The sequence below is a fragment of the Phoxinus phoxinus genome, assembly GCF_949152265.1.
Source record: "Phoxinus phoxinus genome assembly, chromosome: 14".
Taxonomy (NCBI): Eukaryota; Metazoa; Chordata; class Actinopteri; order Cypriniformes; family Leuciscidae; genus Phoxinus; species Phoxinus phoxinus.
The window spans coordinates 13,789,921-13,817,477 of NC_136889.1; the positions used below are offsets into that span (position 1 = coordinate 13,789,921).

At 36.0% G+C, this 27,557-nt stretch overlaps 3 protein-coding genes across 6 annotated transcripts; 2 read left to right on the forward strand and 1 right to left on the reverse strand.

Moving 5' to 3' along the window:
• The first annotated feature begins 1,175 nt into the window (after positions 1-1,175).
• On the forward strand, positions 1,176-4,622 carry echs1 (enoyl CoA hydratase, short chain, 1, mitochondrial). The gene is made up of 8 exons (XM_079634563.1): positions 1,176-1,347; positions 1,675-1,872; positions 1,960-2,087; positions 2,176-2,275; positions 2,398-2,502; positions 2,589-2,708; positions 3,840-3,907; positions 4,003-4,622. The coding sequence occupies exons 1-8, from the start codon at positions 1,257-1,259 to the stop codon at positions 4,066-4,068; spliced, it is 876 nt and encodes a 291-aa protein (XP_079490689.1). The 5' UTR covers positions 1,176-1,256; the 3' UTR covers positions 4,069-4,622.
• Positions 4,623-6,874: 2,252 nt separating this feature from the next.
• fuom (fucose mutarotase) lies at positions 6,875-8,641 on the forward strand. The gene is made up of 6 exons (XM_079634569.1): positions 6,875-7,027; positions 7,557-7,625; positions 7,904-7,971; positions 8,103-8,201; positions 8,388-8,461; positions 8,552-8,641. Exons 1-6 carry the CDS (start codon positions 6,943-6,945, stop codon positions 8,616-8,618), a joined length of 462 nt encoding a protein of 153 aa, XP_079490695.1. The 5' UTR covers positions 6,875-6,942; the 3' UTR covers positions 8,619-8,641.
• A 725-nt stretch (positions 8,642-9,366) lies between these two features.
• LOC307010141 (uncharacterized protein) lies at positions 9,367-26,451 on the reverse strand. 4 transcript variants are annotated; one of them, XM_079634566.1, is made up of 6 exons: positions 26,299-26,423; positions 11,545-11,660; positions 10,664-10,750; positions 10,467-10,533; positions 10,104-10,141; positions 9,368-9,985 (listed from the first exon to the last, which is right to left on the reverse strand). In XM_079634566.1, exons 3-6 carry the CDS (start codon positions 10,669-10,671, stop codon positions 9,457-9,459), a joined length of 642 nt encoding a protein of 213 aa, XP_079490692.1. In that variant the 5' UTR covers positions 10,672-10,750; positions 11,545-11,660; positions 26,299-26,423; the 3' UTR covers positions 9,368-9,456. The 4 variants fall into 4 exon arrangements, with proteins under 4 accessions (XP_079490690.1, XP_079490692.1, XP_079490691.1 ...); XM_079634565.1 differs by lacking the exon at positions 26,299-26,423 and having other exon boundaries at positions 9,376-9,985; positions 11,545-11,677; XM_079634564.1 differs by lacking the exons at positions 10,664-10,750; positions 11,545-11,660 and having other exon boundaries at positions 9,367-9,985; positions 26,299-26,451.
• Between the last annotated feature and the right edge of the window lie 1,106 nt (positions 26,452-27,557).

Here is a 27,557-nt window from a genome sequence, read left to right on the forward strand (position 1 = left end):
GTTGGTGTTTGGAATCTAAAATGTAATTCTTACTTATGACTTACACCAACAGACTTACATTTTGAGTTGCACTTTTCAAGGTAAATGTAAATGTTTTTTCTTTTCTTTTTTTGTAATATAATGCAATTTTTTTCATGTGTGGTTAAAGAAAGTGTTGTAATTGAAATAAATCAAATAAAACTTAGAATTTGCCAAGGTACTACATATTTGCACTCTAGAATACCCTGTACATATGCTGATATTTTACACCTAAAGAGTAACAATTGACTGAAAAAACATGTGGATAAAAATGTGCATTACAAATACCTAAAAGTATACCAAAATAATTAATACTATTTTGACAGTGCTATCTGGATAAACTGTTGATACTGTATGTGAATGCATTATTGTGTTTTGGTTTTACAGGCAAGATTTAGTTATTTCATGACTTTTGTAACCTTCATGAGTTTCACTGCGTTTCTAACTGATTTACAGAACAATAAATCAATCCTTACAGACTTTGAAGTCATTTAATGTGTCCTTGTAAGCACTTAACATAAAGCTTCTTTAAAACTGCTTGGCAGTTTGCCCGTTCAGACAAAACTGAAGACCATGAATAGCAGCAAACTCTGTAAATGCTGTATATTACAAGAATGAAGCGCACTCTGGTGGCTGGTTTCTTCTATGGGAGAATGAAATATATCAAGAACCAATATCATGAATACTCATTTTTGACTGCAATAAGTATAACGTTTTTTGAGACCATAAATAACATTACCCTCAGATCATTCCTTATGCCATGAAACATCCTCAACGGGCAATACAAACGACAGTGCTTTTTTGCACAATGTGGAGTTCATTCACAAAAGTGACCAATAGAGGGAACTATACGCGCAAAAACGTGCCATAAGTTGTTGCCATTATTTTCCATCAAATCCTTGTTTTAAAACTACTCCTAGTATTAAACCGGGAGTAAAGGGAAAATTTAACAAGTTTGTACACATTTGTGTGGTTTGCGTGTTGTTTCAACACTAAGAAGATATTATTAAATCCCCTTTGAGGTGGTTATTATAAAATCGGATCCAGACCAAGTATAAAATCAAATAAAATTTGATCTTATTCTACCCACCTCGGTGGTCGAACGACAACGGAAGAGGGATTTTGTAATACAATATCTGGCATCCTGATTATGATGTGACGTCACTCTTGACAGCCAATCAACGTGCCGTGGCGTGGCTTCATCATCGTCACAGCGTTACCGTTGACCTCGTACAACCATGGCGCTGCTCTGCAGATCCACAGGGTTACTTCTCAAAAACTGTAAACTCTTACCCTCTGCGTTAGCAGCAACCAGGCAATGTAGTTCAGGTAACAGGAACCATGTCTACTTTAAAGTAATGATGACTTCCTTTTCAATGTCAATCTCGAGTTTTGCTTTGTTTGGAAACTTGCGTCATTTCATTTGCCTCTGGTTCTGTGATGCTTGTTTTTATACCTGCAACTTTATAATGGAAACACCGAGCTTTATGGAAGCTGCAGCTACCCTTCTGTGTGCTTGTTTACAGTTGAAACATATTTTTAAATAAGAATAGGAATATATATTAAGAGGTGATGTATTTGACAAATCAATTCTGTTTTAATCATTCAAAAAATTGCATTGAGCTATTTTGACCCCTGCCCTCATCTCTCTTGCAGGTGGCCAGTATCAGTACATACTAGTTGACAAAAAGGGTGAAAAGAAAAATGTCGGTTTTATCCAACTGAACAGACCAAAGGCATTGAATGCTCTTTGTGATGAGCTTATGCTGGAGGTGGGCAAAGCCCTTGATGCCTTCGAGGGTGACCATGAAGTGGGTGCAATTGTTGTGACAGGGAGTGAAAAAGCCTTTGCAGGTGTGCAACTGTCAATAAAATTAGTTGAGCGTGTTATATTGAATTCCTTTAAACTCATATGTTGTATTAACACTTTTGCTTTGATAGCTGGAGCAGATATTAAAGAAATGCAGAATCGAACCTTTCAAGAGTGCTATGGTGGAAACTTCTTGGCACATTGGAACAGGGTATCAACAGTCAAAAAGCCTGTTATTGCTGCTGTCAATGGGTTTGCGGTAGGTAAATGTTTTAAATGAATCGCTAAAAAGCCTGTTTAAATCTTAATTTCCACTCAAGCATGAACAAAGTTGTTGTCCTGTCCAGCTTGGTGGAGGATGTGAGTTTGCCATGATGTGTGACATAATCTATGCTGGGGAGAAGGCACAGTTTGGACAGCCAGAAATCCTGCTCGGGACCATTCCTGGTACGATAACACATCCGTTTTTTTAATTATGTGGATTGATTGATTGTTGCAGAATAATTATGAACGTCAATATTTAGCTACGAGGTAGTCTAGCTGTGATCACATGATTTCTTTGGCTCCAGGTGCTGGTGGCACTCAGAGGCTTACAAGAGCAGTGGGAAAATCCCTTGCGATGGAGATGGTTCTCACAGGAGATCGAATCTCCGCTCAGGAGGCAAAACTCTCCGGTTTGTCTTTCAAACTTACTCTTGCGCTACAGCTTCTTTCTTCTTCTCTCAATTCAATGTGTGGACTAATGTATTCATCTCTATAGGTCTGGTAAGTAAAATATTTCCTGTGGATCAGCTGGTTTCAGAAGCGATCAAATGCGGAGAGAAAATAGCTGGCAATTCCAAACTTGTCTCTGCCATGGCAAAGGAAGCTGTTAATGCAGGTAAGGGTTTCATGTTGAAATTGATTCTGCTTGTGTTTCATAATTGAGGCTCACTGACTTTTAAACATTGGGTTCATGCATCCAAATTGGGTTTAAAAAATGCATATTCATAGTTTTCTGTTGTGGAGCCCTGGAGGGCTAGAACTGCTGCACAAGCATGTCTGTTTTCCATCTCAAAAACTAAAATATGTGATCAAGATGCAAGTTTTGGGCACTTGTGATCCATATACAGCAACTGCTACACTACGCTAGTGCTATCACTATTATTAAAGCGCTGATCAAGCAGCAATGGCTAAGCGCTAACTGACACCAGGCTAAGGAGATGCTTAATCCTTATAGGTGCAACCCACCTTTAAGTAAGGTAGCCATGTAATAAGCGGGATAATGTATAGCGAGGCGGTTGTTATAGCGAATGCAACCCCTTCAGGCTGATTCAAGATCCCGATCAGCCTGTCGGGGTAGCATTCGCTATAACAACTGCCTCGCTATACATTATCCCGCTTATTACATGGCTACCTACCAAATCAATCAATAATTTGACACAAAATATTTATTTAAAAAGGAGTTTGATTTAAAACCGATTGTATTGCTTCCGTTAAAGAACACTGTGTCCATGGCAACGCTCTGTTTTTCATGGCGACGGTGTGTTATACTCAGCAGTGGTCTGTTATCAAGAAATAACAGACCGCATTCTACATTAGAATTTAACCAAGCCATGTAATAAAGTGCATTAATGTACTACAACAGTGATATTAAAATATAAAATTCAGTTTACACCTTTTTGATGATGCATACTATATACAGGCGAGCAGATGAGCTCAGACAGCGCATTTTCTTTATAATGGTTTTCTATTGAAAAAACGCTTAACGAGAAACCTTGTTGCATTTATATTCTGTGTTCATCATGCCTGTGCAAACTATGCATCAATAAAGTGTATATTGAATTTAATATCTCGGCCTTACTACATTAGTACTTACTACAAACCTGGTAAAAATGACTGGTGGGCAGCAGAGGAAAGCCTTGTGCCCTCTAGGTGGGCGTTCCTATAAGCGTGTGACGTCACTTGAAAACTGAATAGTCCCGTGCAGGCCATTTAGAAACTAATACGTTTTATTTGAACTTTCTTGCAGCGTTTGAACTGTCTTTAGCTGAGGGCAGTCGACTTGAGAAAAGATTGTTCCATGCAACCTTTGCTACGGTGCGTCACTTTTCTTCCATTTATTAGTTTCTTCTTCTTTTTTTTTGAGCGAAAAGATTTCCACTTTCTTAAACTTGCTGTGTTCTCATTTTCAGGAGGACAGAAAAGAGGGCATGACTGCCTTTGTTGAGAAGAGAAAGGCTGCTTTCCAGGACAATTAAAATTCCAGTGGAGAAATATGGTGATTGTGAAAAAATGCTGATATTAAAATGCTCTACTTTGCCTTAACTTCCTTATCAAGTGTTTATGAAAAAACATCAAGATTTATATAATTGGGCTGTTAGATGTGCATACCTGTGGGTCACTGAGTTTAGCTTCTACATTACCTTTTCTAATTAATGTCTGGGTATTAATAATGGTCTGGTATTATCACTTTTAAATCTTTGCTTATACACCATAAAATGGAGGGATCCAGTACATTAACTTCCTTGTAATTGAAACACTAAATAATGCATTGCAATATACATTTGTGCAGTTTGAAAGAGAAAAATGCCATTGCTATAGCATTTTTAAACTATTTGTAATTACTGTCCAACTCTGTCAAATCAGAGGATTTTTGCAACATCTTGAATAGTGTATGCTGATCTGGCTCATTCATTAGGAAATGAGGTGAGATCGCGCAATTACACTTTGTGCACTCTAGGTGGTGCTGTGGCTGTATTTTCAGTCACTCTTGCAGCGTATCCAGTGTGATAATAAAGTCGATGTAGTGGTATTTTGTGGCGGTATTCTTTAAATGATATATATGCTATGAATCCAAAATTATTTTATAACAGTTATTACATTAACAGTTTATAACATTATTAAAGGCTCTAATTTGATGGAGTGCAAAATAGTTTTTTGTGGGACGCGAATTATAGTTTCATAAATAGCCTAGTATACAAATATAAGATAAATATAGGCTATAGCTTAAGTTTGTTTATTGACTAACAACAGGAATGACCGTATCTTAGCAAAAACTTTTTCTCAGTATAAATATAGGCCTATCACTATGTCCAATGTGTTGAAATTTGATTTTTTTTAGGCCGATGATTTAGAAATAACTAGCATTTTTCATCTTATTAATATAGGCTATGCGGTTTTTCCCTGTTTTATTATCTTAATTTGCTTTTTATTTCGTTTTACGCAAACCTAAAGGCAATTTATGAAATGTCATTGCTCTAAACCAAACTCAAACTTATTAATTATTGATGAATAACTGAAGTTTCTAATGTCGCTTTATAATCACTTGTTGTCAGGTTAAAGAGCACGAGAGAACTTACAGACCGTTTTTACGCATTAAACACTGACCATTTTATGTGAAATACAGCGTCATGAAGGACCACAGCAAATGCAATTATAGGACGAGTCCATTCATCTCAATTGCACATCAACTGAGGGCATTTTCTCGCTTAAAAATCTTGCCTTTTTTTCGCACGGCGTCGTTCCAAACACTCTCAAAAGTCCATAGCCTAATTGATTTTAATTTTCATTCAATATTGCTTCGGAGTCCAGCTTTCTTCTCAGCCCCTGGAACAAAACTTTTAAAAGAGGAGAAAAAACGTTCTCTCCACATACCGCAACAGCACAAAGGTCTCCTTAAAGACAGCAAAAGAGAGGTTCCACTTTGAAGTCTATCCCCTGCTAACGAAAGGTCAAAATAATAAATGTAGACCGAATTGAGGCGCTCAGCGCAGACAAAAGAGGCAAAACGTTACATTTTGGCAAAGGCAGCTCCTCATAGCGTGATAAACTCATTTAAAAAAGCAGAACCAAAGAGGGAGCAGCATGGTTCCTCGGTAAAAGAAAGGAGCTTTGAACTGATCAGACAGTCTTGGCTCCTCCGAATGTCTTTTCTTCCATCAGTCTTCCATCTTTCCACTTTTACTCTACATTTCGCAGCTGCAAAGCCTCCACAGAGCTCTTTTGGAGCAAATTTCCCTAAATTACAACCACATCACCGGCAGTTCCTCTTCCATCAGTAGCAGCTGCACGTCTAGGTGTCGTTCTTCATTTAAACGGCGAGTTTAAGCTCAATTAGCTTGCTAATGTTTTTTTTTTTCTTATTGCAAATAAATGTCCCAACTATGAAAAAAATATCTCCAGCCTTGTGTAATCAAATTTCAATTTACCGACAATAAAATTTGATTAGACATATAGGGCCTATTAATATTTAGCATGTAACCGTGTAGGAATTTAATTTAATATTGCATGGAACATGTTGTCAAGAGCTATAATATAGAATTTCACGCGCAGAATAGGCTTGCGCGGAGATCTTTGAAAATCAACGAGTGTTGTGAGTTCAGTCACACTGCAGATGATGAGATTGAGCCTATGGATTTTTCCTCAACATTTTACTCTAACTGAAGTTTCTTATTTTTACAATAGCCTAATAGCCTAAGGCTTGGTCGTCAGAGACGTAAAATAATGAATTCGAAATCACCTGTTGCTATAAGCGGCTATTATGTAGCCTACTATATTAAGATTTATAGAGAGATTAGCATAAATATTAATGAGCGCCACTGCCATTGATGTTATTTGTTAATTTTAGCAGATATGCTACTAATTATTTATTGACGATTTAATATATTTTTGAAATGTAAGTTAATTAATAAATAAACTGTTTGTATAGCCTAGGCCTACCGACCGATAGAGTGGATGTTACTTCCTCACACAAGGGAGATTTTGTTCGCCACTTAATTTAACGCTCTCTGTAGCTTAATGCAATTTTTATTTTTAGCCTATTAGGCCGCATGCACCCAGTCTGAAAATGTAAGGAGGCATAACTCACGAACAAATGTAGGCTATGCAAAAACAATGGTGAAAATGAATATGCCTTCTCATTCTGAAACAGAATAAGACTGCATAACCAGTTTTACTTGAGCAGATGAACTAAGAAAAGACTACCGTCACTGGTATGTAAAGAAACGTAAATTACGTATTCGAAACGCAGGTTGCGTTAGAAACGTAGCTCTTCTTTCGTGTAACCAATTGAAATACTTCAAAGGGTCACATGACTGCCCACAAACTTGCTCGTGTTCTGTCACTGCTTTGAAATGGTTATACTAAAAGGAATCCCATCAATACTTACGCCTGAATTATTGTATGTTTTGGCGCAAATGGGTCATGGAGATGAACTAGGTAAGTCGTTAATGAGATCGGATCACATGCAGCGTAGGCTACCTTTTATGAACGTCAGACCAAAGTTCTTGCATCACACTTGTAGGCTAATCTGGATATTAGTCGATATACCTGTTTGTAGCAGGTTTGTGCCACCATTATAGCATGTCATTGCATTGGTTTATTTAAAGTTAGATGTGATTTAAAAACGCCACGGATATAGTTCGAGCATTGAAACGGGAAGTGTTATTGCTTTGGCTGCGCTCCTTACCACGCAACATGCGCTTTCATTTCGATCGTCAAAATGTCACTCAACAACTTTGTAGGCTGTCTCTCATAAAAATGTCACATTTTTATTATCTCTAAGCCAAAGCACATAACGTTACTCTTTCGACTCCCGCTGATGTTGTAAAGCGTCGATTTTCTGTCCGTCTACAAATTTGAGTGGATCTGGTTTGTCTTATGAGCGCAGATGAGACGTCATCATCGCTACAAAACTGTTAAAATAAATTAACGTCATGTATGAATTGTCATGTAGCCCTTTTTTTAGTTCTTGCAGATGCCAATTTTCCAGCCGCATCTATTTGTAAATGTGGTCCAGTGGAGATAAGAGCGGATGGTATGTCTAAACCTTAATGTAGCTTCTACAGGTATTTCCTATTATACAACTTTCATAAAAAAACTCCTTTCTTCCTTCCCTCATGTTAATTTATTATAGTTTTACAGAACCAATAATTATTGTGTAAATTATGGTAACCATTGTATTTTTCAATATCTATTGGCCACAGAATTTCTTAATATGCATTATTTGCATTATTATAGCCAAAAATGTCAAATGTTTATCACTGACACTGCTGTGCAAGGTGATCAAGTGTATGATCTGTTTTATTCTTTGAGGTGTCGGTATACCAGAACTCCTGAAGGCAATACTGAAGCTTTTTCCTCTTGATACCTATGATGATTCGGTGGGTGATAACATTCTTTGGCATCTTTTATTTTTTAATGGCTAAACCACAAGGTTAAACTTGGTTGTTCATGTATGTAACTTTTCATAATTGTAGGTTGTGGCTGTAACTGAATATGGTCTGATTATTAGGCAGCTGTCATGGACCTTGTGCAGAGTGACAAATTAAAGGGTCTGATAGTGCCGGTATGGGACCAGTACTCTGACCTTCTGAAACAAGCAGGATCAGATGTAAGCTATTACATTCATAAAAGATCATAACTAATATGATGAGGACAGATTCATCACTATTGAAATTATATTTGACCAAGCTAGGTTTACAAAGGAAAGAATACAATTAATTTGTCCAGGATATCAAATGTGTATACACTAATTATCACCTTAACAAAAAATGAACATGTTTCATTTTTTTTTCAGGGTAACTTCAAGTTTGTTGAGCGGTTTGCATTCTATGAGCGTGCTAAAAAGGCATTTGCTGTAGTGGCAACTGGGTGAGTGTTTTTATTTATGATCTATGATGATCTGTTTAGCTATTTTTTATTTAAGAAAAATAATCAATGATTCTTAAATCTCTCTGACAGGGAGACAGCATTGTATGGAAATCTTATTATCAAGAAAGGTGTCATTCCACCTGATGAACAATGCTGAAAGAGGAGCCGTTTGGTAGTTTTTCATTACCAAAGTGATTGGACCAAAAATCATAGTGCACATGCAAAATATCTTCATATAACTGATTTTAAAATATTGTATATGTTATTATTATATAAAATGTATGTGTGTGGTTCATTCAGTGCCTTCACTTTAGATTTTGACATTTTTGCTGTTCATACTTTCTGTAATAATGTGATGTAGAAGTAATAAGACAATTTATAAAATAAATAGAAAAAAATCATACAATTCACACAGTAAAAACCAGTAAAACCAAATGCTTAACTGTGCCCACCTTTTATTTTAAAAATTCAAGTTAAGTTTTATGAACTGAAAGTCAGCTCTGTTCAGCCTTTAAATATTTAATGTTTTATTTATTTAATTGATCTATTTTATGTTTTACTTCTTTTGTGCGACAGGTGTAGCTCAATCCCAACCTGGCAGCATTTCACTTTGTTGCCCGTTGTTCTGTGAATTAACAGCAGCTGAATCGAGCTCTGTGAATGTCCTCTGTGGAAATGTCATCTTTTGCTTTTCTTATAATACTTTGCCTTAATAAATACTTTCTTTTCTAAATATACTTTTTTCAATTATTTTATTATGATTGTATAAAAATGTATTTCATATACCATATGGCTTATGGTTAGAGTCTTCCTGGTATTGCTGAGTGTGAAACATGCTGAACAGACATTCTTTTTATATGTTTAGTACTATATTTTAAAAAAACAAACACACTTTTTTTTTTTTTAATGATTTTAAAAGAGATAATTTAATTAAACCCACACATAATGAATTAACATCCAGTACTGCAGTCCTAGATACGGCATGACATATTTGATCATTGCTTATGATAAAGCTCATCCAGGTCTACCTCTGGCTCTGTGTGCACTCTTTTGGGGTGATTGGAGAATATATTAATCGCTAGAGCCTGCTGGTCAGACTGATGTCCTTTGAGATCTGCGTGGTACATGTCATCTTTGTCCTCTTCGGGGCTTGAGTATATGCGCCTGGCATTACCTCCAATTACATCCTTCTCCCCTTTCATTGGCTCGACAGCTACATCAAACATTCCATGGTAAAGATCGTCCCTATCTTCTTCTGGTTTGTCATACATCTGTACCTGATCGTGTCCCAGTGGCGGAAAGTAGTTTTCATGCTGTTTCGGGTCAGCTGGAAGCTTTATGTCAAAGGAGTGGTAGAGAGCATCTTTATCCTCTTCAGGACTGTTGTATTTCGGCTGAATTTCTTCTTTTACTGCTTTCCAAATCAACATGTTAGGATCGATGTCAGAATTTGTTATATCCATGTCCTGTGGTGGCTCCACCTCCTCCATTCCCTGGATCATCTTCCCATTGCGATGATCAAAACTACCATGGAAAATGAATACTTTATTTTAATCATTTGAATATTTGGTTAAAGTGAATATATACCTTATATGTATACCTACTTAGATCCTTGTGTGCAGAAGGCAAGACAAGTACTTACACTATAGTGTCCTGAACTGTTTTGCCAAACACTTTTTCCTGTAAAAACAACAAGCCAAATATTAGCAAATGGATTGTTTATAATATAAAATATGTTTAAAATATCCCAATAAAAAGTAGAGTACTGCCTATAGCAATGCCAATAATCACAGTTTGATATACAAAAGACGTTCAAATTAATGTTAAATTCTTTACATCCTTTTTCTTCTTGCTCAAAATGGCAAGATGGGTCAGGGCAGACCTTGTAAAAACAGTTGTAATTAAAAGCGACTATAGCCATTGTTTATTTTTTTCTTTTGTAACATAAGACAGTCAAAATATTTTTCTGTAAATTAAGAGTGTCCATATTAGAAGTGAAACATACCCTGGGCCTGTATGGCTTGGCTGAAGTGCTGAACAGCAGCACTGACAGGCAGATAAGAACAGAAAACCTTTAATGTGGGAAACAAAACATGAGTGTTCAAGCGCCACTCAATAATAACAAAAAAGATAGAAACCTACAGCAGAACTATATATATATAACCTATATGTAAGTTAACACTGAAGCTCATCAAAACTCACCTCATCATAGTGGCTCTTATACAGTGACTATCACAAAGAAATTTGAAAGCTGTTTTACATGAAGTTGTGAAGACCAAACAATCTTACCTGTAATAAAAGAAGATCAAAGTTCAGCAACAAACTGACTTTGGACTTCTGCTGTAATTTGTTTAATAGCGTGTGTGTGTGTGTGTGTGTACACATAAATCATAAACGATGCACATGTGCGTGTGTGTATAGGCTACACGTATAGCCTATACGCACATGTGCATCGCTTATGAGTATTATTACTGTTATTGTTGTAAATATTCTTTCTCCAGGTAATTATTATTTTATTGAAGAAAACACTATACAACTGCGCCAAAGATCACCTGATTATTTAAAATGATTTGCTATTTAAAATCTGTCCTTTATGGTGAACACTGATATTATGTAATCTTTACTGATAAAGGAAACTAAACCTTTCAACATAAGAGTCGAAAGTTCAGCTCAATTGAAAACAGATAATCATTCGCACTTATCTGACCTATGTTATCGGAGATTAATATAATAAATGTAATGATGCTTGTGTAGCCTATAGCTTTAAAGGCAGACGTTAATCGGAGACTTCGAGGCGGCCTTTGTTCTCAATTATTCAGCGACAGTTACTGCGGATTAGCTACAGTTGTTTCATGTAGGCTAAAACGCATACAAATATACATTTTATATTAAGTATCAAATATTTAATAATGTGAATGTGAATTAATAATGACAAAACTAATCAGGAATAACGTAAAATCTGTACCGTTTTTATTCAGCACAAAAATCCTATGTTTTGGTTTTAAGATGTTTGAGACAGACGTCCGACAACTAGACGCGAGTAAGGGTCAGGTTTGGGTTGAGGATTAAGGATTAAAGGTTACTTAGACTTTGGGATTCTGCCAGGGCTCCAACCACCCAAGTGGTGCTCTTTTCCCAAGCATCAAATAAAAACACAAGCCTGTAGTCACGGGGTACACGACGCACATCCACAGGAGCTCTTGAAATGATATGTAAAAGAAAAAAAAAGTACAATCAACTTGGATGTTTAAGTCATTTCAATTTAGAATTACATTAAACTGACTTTTAAAAAAATGATTTGATTCTTGTATAAAAAAGTTGAAAATTGCTTTAATATTTTGATGAGTTAAAGCAATAAAAAAATTTTTTGTTATAACTTATTGATCATATAATTTTTTACAGTATAAATGTTCATCAATTTAAGTGAAAACTATGTAATAGCTTATAAGCACATGCTGTTGAAGTGGAAGATGGATGTCTTTTGTTTGTGACCTGAAATAGCATGCAGAAGATTTATTATTTAGGCTATAAGTTATAATTAGCTTAAAGCATAACAAAACTAAGCATAACCACAAACTCAATGTGAATGTTGCCATTGTGATGTATTGCAAAACCAAGTTCAGGTTTGCGAAGCATAAAATGTATTTCCATAAACAAACAAAAAAAATTAGGTAATACTTTAAGGTTTAATTCTCACTATTAATAGCATGCATATAGGATATTAGTTGTTTATTACTTATAAAGCACATCCTGATGCCTTTTTCTGCATGACCATATTCTACATCCCTTAATCCTACCCAATACCTAAACTTAACAACTATCCAATAAGTAGTTATTAGGAGTTTATTGAGGCAAAAGTCATAGTTACTAATAGAATTGGACCCTAATCTAAAGTGTGACCAAAAATTATTTATAATTTTTGCATACTTTTAATGTTTTGTTATTACCACATTGGTGGCAGGATAAACAGGTCTCCGAGACATTGCATTGAGTTGATTCATGTTTAAAAAGTTGCTGTGTGATGGGCCGCACAGCATTGTTTGTTGAAAAAAAAAGGCCCTTTTGTAAATGCGATTGCTATCCCATGCATGGTGACTAACGGCACCCGTGCAGACGCTCTCATCTCCCACGGAACTGAGTCAAAAATCTGTGCAGCAGCAAACAGCGTCTGACTGTGCGGCGTGAGACCGAGGGCAGACGAGCGCTCTGTGATCTTAATGCCAAGTGCTTGGCCTCATTACTGGGCTTATTGCAGGATCAAGTGCGAAATGATGTTTACTCACGGCTCGAGTGGAGACGACTTGAGTCACAGTCTCACTCTCACCTGGAAGGCTGTTTCAAAAGGCTCTCAGTACAGGAAATGCGTGGCACCTGAGTTCCTCGCATGAGGAATTTATTCCAGTCAGTGTATTAACAAAGCCTTCAAGGCATCTCTGTAGAAAACATTCTCCTTTTCTCACCGCATACCTGTAATTAGACAGATTGTGATTTTAATACAGCCGAAGCCTGTGGGGCCCCATACAGCGCTTTGATGCTGGTTTCACAGCCGTAATACTCAAGTGCTTAAAAAGGGGAAGGGGAACGATCAAACCCGCTCGGTTAATGAATACAAATTATGGCATTATCCCTGGAGTTACATAGTGATGTCTTGTGGACTATGTTATGTTCTTCTATTTGTTGTTCTAAATGAATGTGTTTTTCTGACAGTATATACATGCTCTCCTCACAAACCATGACTAACATGTTTGCTTATTTGGTAACTTTATGAACCAGACATGTTGTACAAACCACAGGAAATAGCATATAAGCAAGCGTATCTTAGAGGAACCTGAGAGGACAATATGCATGTGTAAATCAGCTGAATGTCTGTCATGTCTTTTACTTTATATTTTAAACAATAGATTATTTGATTGTGCACTGAATATTTTGGGTGGAAATGATCTCCAAAGAAACATGCCGCAAAAAAACAAATGGACTAGTAAACGTTTTAAAATCTACACAACAAATACTGTTTTCCTTGCTCAGGTCTACAATAACATCCCGATTTTATAAAACTTTGAATTTGAATAATCAATTTGAAATATGTTATGCTGTAATCATACATCGTGTCAAGTATTTAGCAGTCATTTCTTTCTTTTGTGGTATTTTCATGCAGAATGTTTTTTAATTCAGTTGTTGTGGCAGGTTTTTTAAAGGTTATGAGGGTTATTGTTTTAAGGTTATGAGGGTTATCAGATATCTTAATAATAACTTAAAAGAAAACAACATATCCTTAGAGTCATTACACTAAAACTGTTTATAAGAAAAATATAGTTTTTAGTGTGATCAATCTACAGTGAGTAACTAAAAGATCTCTTTAGACAAATTTGTTGTTTTTGGTAAAAGAAAAAATGTTTTATAATTTTTGCAACTTTCTTTTACTTAGAAGTCAAATACAATGTGATGTTATGTTATTAATATTGAAGGTCATTTATTATGTCATGCAAAGTCTGCTAATTCTAACAGCGATCATTTAATTTTTTTTATAAAATGTTTGATTTTAAAAAGAATGAGTGAAACAACATTTCTTAATATTATGGCCCTCAAAAGGCTCATGTTGTTGTTAATGAGTTTAAATTCTCTTGCATTGTTCTTCAAAATATTTGATTGTATATAAATAAATACATAATAAATTGAAAACAGTAATAAATTAGTGTCTATTTACTTTTATTTAATACTATGTGTTCCCAGATTTGCCTTCTGTTCTCGGCAGTCCGCTAATTAATCTTTTAATAGAATAAACTCTGGAACTTAAGAAAAATAACATTGTGGGCATCAATATTAATTTGTGGTCCGGTCAGAAATGTGCTGCACGCAGCTGATGACCAGCCACACCCAGCCAAGCTGGATTTAATTAAATTGACACTGCTGTGCCTTTTCTCTCCATCAGCCGCACAGTTGCTGAGAGATGGACTGCAGGAGCTAATGGCCCACGGCATGGAACTAAATTAAGTGCTGCAAAGTATTTATTGGGGCCAGTTATGTGGACCTTGTGCTTGATCATGCACCTTCTCTTGTTGCCAAGGTAATCGGGGTTTGTATATAGAAACATTTCGGGATAGAGAAGCTCTAGAGTAGTTATGTAAAGAAGAGCGAGCAAAACTTACAACAATCTGCAGGATATTATTATCAATAAAACATGAATGTGCCTCATTATGACAACAGCTCATCTTGCCCACTGAAATTTCATTTTTAGATAGCCTTTCTCTTATAAAGGTCAAAAAGTAACATGAGAGACACATTGCAGACCTTGCATATGCATACTTGGCTTACTGTAAATCCAAGTTTCAGAAATGTGTATGTACTCAATCTTGCATAAACCTGTTTTGAACAGTTGGTCAACAGTTGTCACAGCTATTGGGTTTCCAACCACAAAATCAATGCAAAAATTTTCTTGAGCCCTCAGTCATAAATGAGCATTGACAAGCCAAATTCAAAAGCAAACAAACCTTTAACATCTTCCCAAAGGTAAAAATATTACCCAGCTTACAGGAACGTTCTCAGAACTTTGGCTATGTTCTCTCAAACAGGTTTTCCAGTAACGGTAATAGAAAGTTTGTTCAAAGTTATCTGGTATTTGATTTTTTTTTTAAAGGTATTATTTATGCATTGTTTATACGTTTTTTTCTGACACATTTTAGTTGGAGGTTCATCTAACATTTTTTAAATGTTACTATTTTTTCAGTGACATGAGAACATTCAAAAGTAACGTTGGAAAATGCTAAAAATTTTATGTTTCCTTAACGATAGAATAACCAAGAATTTTTTTTTTTTTTTAAATGACCGTTTTGAACGTTTCAATGTTTCATAACTGAATGGGAACATTAGCTAAACGTTTTTAGAACATAGCTGGGTTGATGATCTGGTACATTATTTAGAAAATGCAAAACAAATCTAGCTTTGTGTGGGTTTACACAATTCTCTTCAGAAGTTCCAATTACACAACAAATTAGTAGCTTACTAAGAGCTATAGCTGATTTATTAATCAACATGACAGCGCACAACCCTTAACCACAGATGTCAGCAACATCATCACTGCCATATTTCTACAGCCCAAACACCCACACAAACCATATGCCTTGTGCAGACATGACGAGTTATCAACTCTAAATGAAATATCTTGATCTAACAGCAGCACAGACATGCATTTTTGTCCCCTAGCTTTCAAGGGCCGACTAGATATGATCTCATTTACTCATAAAATGTAAACCTGGATTTATTTTTCTTGGGTTGGGTCCAAACTCCCACTGTGTATGTTCTTCTTTGAGTCTCTCCAGGAATGTTCCAGAACTCTGCGCTGCTCAGTCACTGCGGCTAACAGCGAAACACGAGTTCTGTGTGAAACACTGCCCGTGGTCACTGCTGCCTATAGAGCGCTACAGTACATGCCCAAACTATACATTTCATATGGCATACAACACTGTGATTGTTTTTACCATCATTGTGGATGTTCAAATAAAGCAGAATTACAGCAATATGGGAAAAAATACACATTTTGTTGCTGTAGTGTCAAAGAAAAGTAGACATATTCAAATTACGGAGAGCTAAACATACTCAGTGCGTTTACAATTATGGTATTCCTTTTCATATTCTGTAAACCCCAATTTCGAGCTTGGCTGGCACCAAATATATGCAAAGTCAATTTTTAATTTTCACTAAATCTGCGGACTAAGCACAGTGAAAACAAGCTGATTTATTTATTTGTTCTGGCTCCACATTAGCAGTTGAACACTATTTGTTTTAGTTGGTCAAAGAGCAGTCTGTGGCATTGAACTGAGACAAGTACATTACCTACATTCCTTCATGGATGTAACCCTAGCAAAATTGCTCGCCTCACTTTAGGAGTCAATGTGTCACCCAAATTACTCTTTCTGCCTCTGTTCAGCATCTAGCCAATTAATTTAGATGACTATTTTGACATGTCACTGTAAATCTGTGAAACCACAGGTTGTATTGAATTGTCAAAGGCAAATATACGTTGGGTACATTAAGGGCTAAGTGGCTGAAAACGATATTTACTGGTTCATGCTCTCTAGTTCTAAAAGACATCGTTCAACCCAGATTTGATCATGTTTGATTCCTCAGCATTTGACTTTTCAGTCCAGCAGATGATGATGCAGTTCATCTTTTAGCAACTGACAAAAAATAGTTTCTGCTTATTCTTTTCTGACTAGATCGCTGACATCTTCATTAGTAACATTTTATTTTACCTATAAAAAGCATTGGTGAAGTCTGATTTTAGATAATTTTGTAACACTTTATCTAAAGCCTTTAAAGCATAATAAAGATATTCATCATGTACATTATAATGCATTATATATTTTCATAAATAGATGTAGCCAAACTTGCATTATGATATTTGCAGATTCCTTGTTATATCTGAAATTGTTTGTTTGTCATGTTTTAATGCATGCAACTTTCTAAAGGTGTAACAATGAATAGATAAGTATTATTATTAAATTAGATGTCCCAGAGTAAAATTTGCACTGACAAATCTTAAAATATGTCAGTGGCGTTGTTTTGTCTCAAGATGTTTTGTTTCTTGGGTATGTTTATAAAAGCTATTTAAATGCCCTAATTGAACTAAGGCCTAATCCTGGCTTAATTTAAGCCCGGTCTGTGAAACCAGGCCATACTGTATTATAACTGTGTTACATTTATTCATGAGACCATACAATGTATTATAAAACATTGTATGGTCAATGTTTTATAAACAAAAAAAGCATAATTAAAAAAAGTGTCATAGCGAATACTTTTATAATACATTAAACATAAAGGCTTTAAGTGTTACTGATGAATTTTTCAATGGGACAAAATGTAGTTACAATTGTTGCGGAAAATGAATCCCACATCGAGCCTCCACAATCAAGATAATGTAATATATTGAAAATGAACACCATAGCTAATTTCCAGATTCGAAAAAGTAGTTGTTGTAAATGTTTCTTGTTCAAGAATATGTTAAATGAAAACATTTTATTCAGAAATTGAAATCTATAATTTCTGTAGTGGGGACAGTGAAAATGTTTTTAGGTACAAATCTGAACTACCGGCCCAAACATACTCATTTGTACTCAAGGAAGGAAGCTTTATATGAACAAAAAATGTCTCAGATTCTGAAAACCAAAATGAAAGAGTAATAGCTTTGAATAATCAGACATCGGTTACTATCTGAAAATCTTTACAAATCACACTGGCTGGAGGTACACCTTCGTGAAAGTGGTTCAAAAGTTTTGTGACTGCAAATGAAAACCAGTAGCAGACATGAACACCACTAACTTCCTCCTCTGAACGAAGGATGGCTCCATGTCGTCTACTTCTACAGTATGAAGGTTTGCCTATATTGGATCCATGTGTGTCAGCTTTCCCTTGCATTTAAAGGAGAAACTCTGCTTTCGAAACATGCTGCCACCCAGAGGACATGTACATCTACTTGTACTGCAGAAACTGGCGGTGGAATTGAAGCACCCCAACCGATGATGAGATATTCATATTTAAACCTGAAGAGAAAAAATGTAAATATGAATTACTGAATTATTAATATAATACACAGATGTAGATCAAAGCATAGGCACATTGTGAAGTTGATATAAAGAAAAACTGTATCCAGAAATAATTTCCATAAAAAGTTTAGAAAACAAATATGCTACATATTTCTACATGTTTTATTGTATAGAATTAATTTATATATATATTATATATAATAAAGGTGAAACTCGAAAAATTAGAATATCGTGCAAAAGTTCATTTATTTCAGTAATTCAACTTAAAAGGTGAAACTAATATATTATAGACTCATTACAAGCAAAGTGAGATATTTCAAGCCTTTATTTGATATGATTTTGATGATTATGGCTTACGAAAACCCCAAATTCAAAATAGAATATTGTGAAAAGGTTTTCATAGCTGTAAGCCATAATCATCAAAAAACAAACAAATAAAGGCTTGAAATATCTCACTTTGCATGTAATAGAGGAGTCTATATAATATAGTAGTTTCACCTTTTAAGTTGAATTACTGAAGTAAATTAGCTTTTGCACGATATTAAATTTTTTTTAGTTTCACCTGTGTATATATAAAAACATTATATATATTTATATACATAAAATGAAATATATTTATAATATATATTTATATATAATGCATTATATATAACATTATATATGTTATGTATATATAATATATCTATATAAACATTATATATAATATTCTTGTGAAAACATTGACAAAATTAAACATGTGTTTTCTTCTAAGGTGGAAAGATTAGGTTCTGTACCTTTTCATAATCACAATATCATCATTAAAATACTTTAAAACCAATTAAATAAGCTAAATCTGTTTGTTTCATAGTTTGGAAGAGGGACTCAAGAAACCCTTACATTTATTAGTAAACAATATATCCAAAACTAGGCATGGCTAATCTCTAGCTTTCATCATCGTAATGGGAAGAACAGTAATTGGCTACTTTGTTTGACCTACTTCAGAACACAAATATTGTCATTAGTCATAGACCAAATCCTTTAATGACATCCTGTCATTATGCTGAAGCTAATATGCTAATGGTACAAATGAATTATAAAAGAGCAGAGTTGGTTTTCATTAGCTTCGGCTCTTAGCGAATAGCTGGGAAACAATGCTTTAATCTAAACCATCCGTGCTTTCATTTAAACCGTGGAGAAAATGAGTGCCAGCTCAGTTTGGATAAGGCCATTCTCAGTGAATCGCAGGCAGAGGAGCGCAGTGGGTTTTTGATTTCTGTTATGTTAAGAGTAATTATCAGAATACTCAGAGCCAGCTTGAGCATTGCATAAATCACACAGGGTGAAATTTAAACAAATAGCCACAATTAGTGGAAAACTGTTTTGTCGCAATCAAGCTGTTGAGATGAATTAGCTCTAGTGTGTTTATACTTACTAAAAAAGAAATGAAGTTGAGCTGCTGATCAGTTTGTTGGGACTCTATCCTATCTGCATCTTGTCTGGCAAAACGACCCTATACAGTCCTGTGGATACACGACGGTTGGTGTTAAAGAAAACGCTAGTGGTTTGGTCACAGCCAGAGTCCTCTTTTCCAACCACATTTAACCGTATTTCTTCACCTGCCGTGTTCGCCTGAGAATAATCGCCGTGCCGTGAGAGTGGTGTAAAACTAGTGTTTTAAAATCATGAAAAGGAACAATAAAGAGTAAAGTGACTCGTGAACTGTCAGCAAATAATGACTGCTGGCAACTAAGCGTGACACACTCACACTCACACTCACACTGGCATAGGTATGGAGTCCAGTGTGTGCCAAGAATAAATTATCTGTCTGTAACTATTTAAAGGCAGTATTATGGTGTGATTTATGCGCAGAAAACTGCATTGTGGGCTCGAACATTTTCCAAGAGCTGCAGCTTGCAGCAATTTAAATTATATGGGGGGAAAACCACCAAAACGACTATTTGACTGTGGTCCCATATTGAAATTGATATATTTATATGGATTAATTTGGCTCAAAGGAGTAGTCATACATTTTTGAATCTATTTAGGGACTTTGAATCTTTTCACAGTAAACACTTCGCAAATTCTAGGCATGTGGAGTTCATGGTCCACGGATGGCATAACTGAAACAGAAAAAAGGAGCTTTGATTTGTTTTAACAGCATTATTAAGCTTATGCTTCTTTAATTAACACTGCAAATGGTTGAATGTTGCATGAAATATGTGCACAGACATCCTAAGGGCCAGATTGTGCAAAACATACCATGTGATGTGTGGACTAAATCACATGGCCTATACATAAAGGCCACATTTTCCTAAACCGATTATTCACACATTTAATGGTAATGAAGTTTGATATGCTGCATATGATAAACTGTCAACAAAGAAACAAATGGGCTCTTATTAGATGATGAGTGTATATTTTTGAAGATTTTTTCCTTACAGCTGAAAGAAGATTTAAAAATGTGTGACACGTAAATAGAAAGGCTGTTCTTCCTGCTTAAAAGAACCAAACACAGACACTTTAAAGGGTCCATATAGTGCTCTTGACATTCACACTGACCCTGGCCGTGAAACTATAACTGAAAGTGAATTTTGACCGACTGCATTCCATTGAATATTACTGTAATGTAAAATTGATGATGATTAAATTGTATATTTGAGTACAGTTAGGGGAGTCAAGGTTAACACATTAACACATTGGGATTAATGAGATTAATTAAACATGTTCCGTTATTAATGCCCTTGATCAAAATAAATGATGGTCTCAGTTCAGCTCGCTTTAAAAGTGTTCGTTTGACTTTTTTCTACACAATTGTCAAAATTCATGTGAACAGCTCTCAGACCCCTAAAATGAATCAAGTGTGAAAACACTCACAGTTATCCATTCTCTCATGGAAATTTTTGGATGAGTTATTTAGCCTCTGGGATATACAGGCAGGTAGTTGTAATAAATACCTAAATAAATTACTGAAATGTGATTTCAGTCATTTATTTATTTGTTTGCTTGTTTGTTTGTTTGATCACTTCACACAATGTAGATTTCTGTGAATAAGTATAGCATAACAGATCCTGTAGTTATCCGGTGATCTGCTAAACTAAATGATTCTTGGGGTCTTTTGTTTTGAAAATATTTTTCAATGGGTCATAAGTAGGCTATTATCTCATGCAACCCCCCAAAAAGCCATTAATCCCAGCCTTGAGCTGGTTGCAGATAAACAATTGTGCTTATGAATATACTTGCTGGGAGGTTACAGTCATGGTCATCCACATGCTATAATGAGGGTGTCATATTTTCTTTACAACAAAGTTAAAGAACGCAATGGAAATATGCAAGCTTTGTTCTGTGGTAAATTGATAAGTACTGTCTTCAGTGTCAGCCAAGGCCGCAGTAGATTTCCACATTTGCTAGGCATATGTGAGTAATTAGAAATAACTCATTTGGCAGACTGTCTGGTAATAGTGAGGAAATCGGTGTAATGTTTGGCTCACGGACCTCGGGGCCATACAATTACCATTTACAATGTGTTTGTTTTTTATACACAACTGCCATTTGCTAGATATGCCTCATGTGATGGAGGGCTATCTCAATTCATTAGAACAACACCTTTTAATCTCTTTATGAGCCGATGTGGAAAAATTAGTTGTACAATGATTTAGTTTCAACATCTCTCAATATAATATACAGATTATATTTCCTCAAATTTTTACTAATGAACAGAACATAAAAGAAGGCAGACAAATGTATAAATAGAAGGTTCTCGGATATTATAACATTATATCTCTGTATATAATATAATTATAATTTAATAATAATATGAAATATAGCCTAACAACAGTAGGCCTATTCTATGGCAAAAGACATGTAGATGAACAAAAGATGAACTATTAGTTTTAATTGATTCTAAATTATGACTGATAGTTGCTTGTTATCTTGAATTATCAGTTAACTTTTTGCCAGAGTATAATTAATTAAACTTCTAGTTTCATTCACTTTTATTCTCAAATGTAACTTCCATATCCAAAAAAAGATAAAGTGGAGAAAAAGACCAGCTTAATTAAGTTGATGAGTAGTAATTAGCATAATTTAAAACCTTTCCGGGTATATAATAAATACATGAGTTTAAACAGCATCTTAAAGCAGGAATTACAAGCCATTCACTCAAACCTCCGTGACAGACTGACGACAATATAAAACGTTATGATGATGAATGGGTCGTGGTGTCTCTGCAATAAAGTCACATTTGATTTTCATTCCAAAACATGCAGTGGGTGAACTCGGAAAAAAAAGACAGCCTTTCATCCAGCTAGGAAGATGAGTGTCTATTAACTGACAACACAACACAGAGCAAGACCGGAATACAATTAATTAATAGCATCTGCCCATGAAATTGATACTCATGTCATGACTGAAACTTGCAATTGTTTTCAGAATCAGAAAGAAGAAAGGCTCATGCTATTGTGTGTAGGCTATAACGCTCTTAGTTTCACGTGTGATTTAGGATACGGCTGATTTTCTTAAACATCCCTGCGCACAATATCCAACAATATAACCTTCACTATATGTCAGAAAACATTGCTAATGGGGTCAGCAATGCATTAAACTCTACCATACCATAGGCCTAGTGTTGAAAAGCACTAACTAAAAGTGTTGACGCTAATCATAATTAAACATTTCCCAGTAGGGTGTCTGTTGTTTTCAAAAATAACAAAGCTTTTTTTCAAAAGACGACTAGCGGTGTATCAACGACTTGATTATCAACGACTAGCGGTGTGGCGCGATAACCGCTATATTAAAATTTTTAATACCAGAGCTGATGGAATAATCACACGCGCTCACCTCAACGATTTGAGTCATTTTAGCAATTCGGTTCATTCTCCTTTTATCAGTCTGATTAATCGTAGTTAAAGGTGTGGTATAATTACATCACAAGATGTAAAATAAGTCTCTGATGTCCCCAGAGTGTGTATGTGAAATTTTAGCTCAAAATACCACACAGATATTTTTATATAGCATGTTCAAATTTTCACTTTTTGAGGGTGAGCAAAAACGCACCGGTTTTGTGTCTGTCCCTTTAAATGCAAATAAGCTGCTGCTCCCAGCACAGAGGGCGGAGCTTCAACAGCTTGTGTCCTGAACAGTTCTAAAACTTTTAGCCTTTTATGTTCAAACCGGAGTCAGACAAAGATGGAGAGACTCAAGAAGAAGTGACTACATGTAGACAACATTTCTGAATGATTAGTTAATTAATTTATGTAACTTATGTGTAGATATATCTTCTAGTCTGTCATTTATTATCATATTCTGTCATGATAATCTATAAATCGTGTTTCCGGGGGCAGGGTTTATGTAAATGTCAGGGTTTGTGATGTCACCAACCCGGGAGGAATGTCGTGTAAAATATCTTCCTTTGCTTTGAACTTTAAGCATCATGACTTTGCAGATGTTGTTAATGCTCAAACAGCAACATTACACACTACTTAAAGTTAAAAAATTCATATGCAATTCATAATCAACGACCCCTTTAATTTTTCCCTCGCATCAAAATGATTTACCAATTCGAGTCCCATACTTGTTTTCTTCTCGGTTATGAAAGTTAGGGTGTTTTATTATTTAGTATATACGATTCTTCATTCATTTAAAACCACTCCTTCCTTTTGTACCAGCAAAACTATGGCTCTGAAAAAATAAAATGACAATTTATTGTAGGTTTATATGCTACAGTTATATTTTTAAATGTAAAAATAGCGTATTACCCTCTTAAGTAACTTACATTTGGTATACTACTTTTTTTTTGTTCATTGTAGAGTATCAAACTATTTTTTCAAAACAGTAGCTTGACTATAGGCTTCCTTGAAATTAAGATTAGCTTGAAGCTTGCCACGTTTTTAAGTAGCTTGGAACCGCAACACTGCTTACACCAATGTTAATGGTTGTGGCTGATGAATTCAACTGGTCGTTCACAGACATTCCATTGCAAAACAATGTAATAGCTGTCCAGTTGTGATTAGACTGAACAGATATTGGTTCAAGAGAGACAACAGGCCCACATATTATTTTGGATCTCATTTGCTTTGAGCTCCACAGGGGCAGTGGGAAAAAAGCGAAAGTGGAGGAGATGTATTATCAGAGGCCCTAACTCATCTTTAGGGGAGCTCGAATCTGCCCATTGTCTGAGAAGAGGAGCGAGCCCCACACAGTGGCGCCGTGCATTTGAATTGCTGACATGGCAGAAAACTGTCTGGGTCACAGAGTCACCTGGCACCAGTGGTAATGGCCAGCGAGGCAGGGCGATGGGGGGGGTTTGAGGGTGTGCTTCGTACAGCCACTGCCGGGCATCGGGGCCATTATGGCGATGCTGAAATGCTCCCCTTCTCCGTGATGACAGGCCAATCTTCCTCCAACAATACAGTGTAATTTGTGAGGGGACCTTGCTGTGAGACTGAGGATGGGTAATTAAGGGAAGAGAGGACAGTCGGGGACACACACAAGCCAACAGTGATGACAGCCATCAGCTGACTGCTGTATGGAGCCTTGTTATACACTCCATCATCATGGAACTAAACGCTCCCTTGACCCGGCGATGAGCTCGGAGCGAAGCTCAGTGGCAGTGGAGAGGGGCGGGTGGCTGTGTGTGGGGGGTGGGGGGGCATTCGGAGCCTGTTCTTCTCAGGGGAGGGAGAGGAACCAGGGAGAACAGTGCAGGGAGCATTGTCCCCCCGCTTTCTCGTACGTGGGAAAAGCCTTCGAGTTGTACGACGGGAAGTTATTATGAGGCCTCGTTCAGACCCCCCTCCATTACTGTTACTGCCCAACAAAGCCAGTTCAGTCCCAGAGCCCAGCACTGACATGTTAAGGCTGAGCTCTTGCCACAGTCCTAACTGCTGAATTAGGAACTTTCATTTGGCTATTAAGTCATGAATGGGATCGTCCCTCTACTGGCTCTTTAAATGTGAGGGTCTTTATGCTTTTAAGGGGAGTTTAGGCTCTATACTTAGGGGAAAATGATTGGCTCTATTGTGGACAGAGATAATCTCTCTTGTCACTTAACAGCTTAGACTGCAGTCAAAGAAACAGCACAAAAGTCCTATTTAGTGAAAAGGCCACTAATACACAGCTAGGTACCCATTTGTGTACTAAATGGACATTAAGCTGCTTAAGAACAGAATATGATATGACTTTAAGCAGTGAGGGAAGTTATTGAGACTGGTCATACTGTCAATGTGTCAGTGGCTGTTGAAGTAAATCTAATGTATATTTATTTACATTTATTCATTTAGCAGATGCTTTTGAGAAACTAGAGCAGAAGTGAAATGTAGAAATCAAAATCAGGGAGGATAAAATAAATATTTTTAAAAATAAAATAAAAAGCTTAAATTGCAATAAAATAGCGGTTAATAGTTTATTCCCTAATAAACTCTTAATAAAAAAGGGGGCATCTGGGCCATGGGGTAAAATGCCCCCATTCTGAAAAAAATCTGTTTGCATTATACATTTACAGCAGAATCAGAGTACAAGCAGTTGTACCGTACAGTTAAAAAGACAAGCCATACCAACAGTAAATATGAATATTTATGAACCATGCTGAAAATCCGCAACTGGCTTGCTACAGTAACTAGCTAGCTGATGCTAACTTGATGTCATTTTTGAAATAAGTCCACATATTTTTATTCAATCACATAGTTAAACTGATGGAAAACAAAGGATGTGATGTTCAGACCATGGTAACTAGGCTACAGTAATTATGATAGTGGGAAGCCATGCCCCTGGGGGTGTTCTCCCCAACAGACTAACGTTAGGTTAAAAATTAAATAAAAAAATCTCATTCTAAAAATATAGGCTAATTATATTTATATATATATTTTATATATTTTTAATAAATATATTTTTTAAAAATATATATTTTTCTTAAATAACATGTAGCCTACTCCCTAACTACAAGCCTATTCTCATCTTCTCTCAGGTAGGCTACGACACCAGTGTAGCTTCACAGTACTGAATAACGTTACTTCAACATCACTCTTGTCAACATAGTCCATAGCAACAACAAAAACGCCCCGGCCCTTTCACAATGGACGCGATTTTGACGCACGAATAATTCGCGCGATAGTTTTATTTTTCGATCAGCTGTTTGTGAAATGAGTGCTTCCACACCGAACGTGAATGTGCTGCGGCGAAAAAAACGACTTTTATTTCGCTTCGATGTCGATTTTTATTTTACTTTTGCGGCGACAGAAAAGGCTTCCGCCAATCACATACAATGGATTGTTTATTTGATTGCATGTAATCGTAGCCCCTGATGATTTTAAGAGGACAACTCACCTTAAGTAGATTGCCAGACGCTGCTCCGGACCGATTGGTTCCCTGAAGTTTGTGGTTTGTCTCGTCAGATGTGGTACTGTCTGAAGGAGCTCCTCAAAGTGTCCCACAGACATCCGAAAGTAAGTGCGGAACCGGCGGCCATGATACATTTTTAGCTCCTGTAACGTTACAAGATTAGCATAGCTACTCCCCTTCAGACTCTCTTTATGATTGGGTGCACCCAAAACCTTCCTTTCTGTCAGAAAATGAAAAGCTCGACGTCTTCACTGGATGATGATGATGACGGCTCCACGTTTTCTCAGCTGTCGCCGCGAAATTTTGGCTTTTTTTCCCTTATACCATAATACATATTCATTTAGCTACATAAACAACATTTTGAGAATTTTTTAAAGAAATGTTTTTTATTCAGGAAGAGTGGATTCAATTGATCAAAAGTGACAGTAAAGACATTTATAATGTTACAAAATATTTATATTTCAAATAAATGTTGTTCTTTTGAACGTTCTAATCATCAAAGAACACTAGAAATGTATCACCATTTCCACAAAATATTAAGCAGCACAATTGTTTTGCGGATCAACAATTGATAATGAGAAATGTTGCATGAGCAGCAAATAGAAAACAGTTCTTTTAAATCTACATAATATATAGGCTAATAATACAAATAATATATAAATATATGTACTGAGTAATAAAGGACAACGATGTTACATTCTTTAAGTCATTTGAAGTCATTTGAAGTCATTTCATTCTTCTTTAATGAGCATGGAGCCTGTTGTGGCCAGTTCCTCACACTTCAGGTCTAACATAATTTCATTGCTCCCACTGTTACAGAGGCTTCTATCTTTCTCCAGTGCTTCACACCAGAGCAGATACAAGCCATATGAGTGTGTGTGTCTGAAGCTGCTTGGCACAGTCATGGGCAGACTGTGGCTTCCCCCTCACAGACAGCACACTTTCAACCACACTTCAACCCTCATATTCACCATGAGACCACTGATCTGCTGACAGATACTTGATTTACGATTACTTTGCAGATTTTTATTGCAAATGTTAACGTGACACAAACCACTCATGGAAGTCATTTTGGCATCGGTGGTGATGGCTGTATTAAAGTACTTTCATTTTGCAAAAGCATTGGCTTATGATATGCTTTCCCCAACCTTCATTTCTGGATTTTTGGTCCTGTTCTGTAAAAGATGACATTGCATCAGTCATCAAATCCAGTAGATCTGTGTCTCTCGATAGTTCACCCAAAA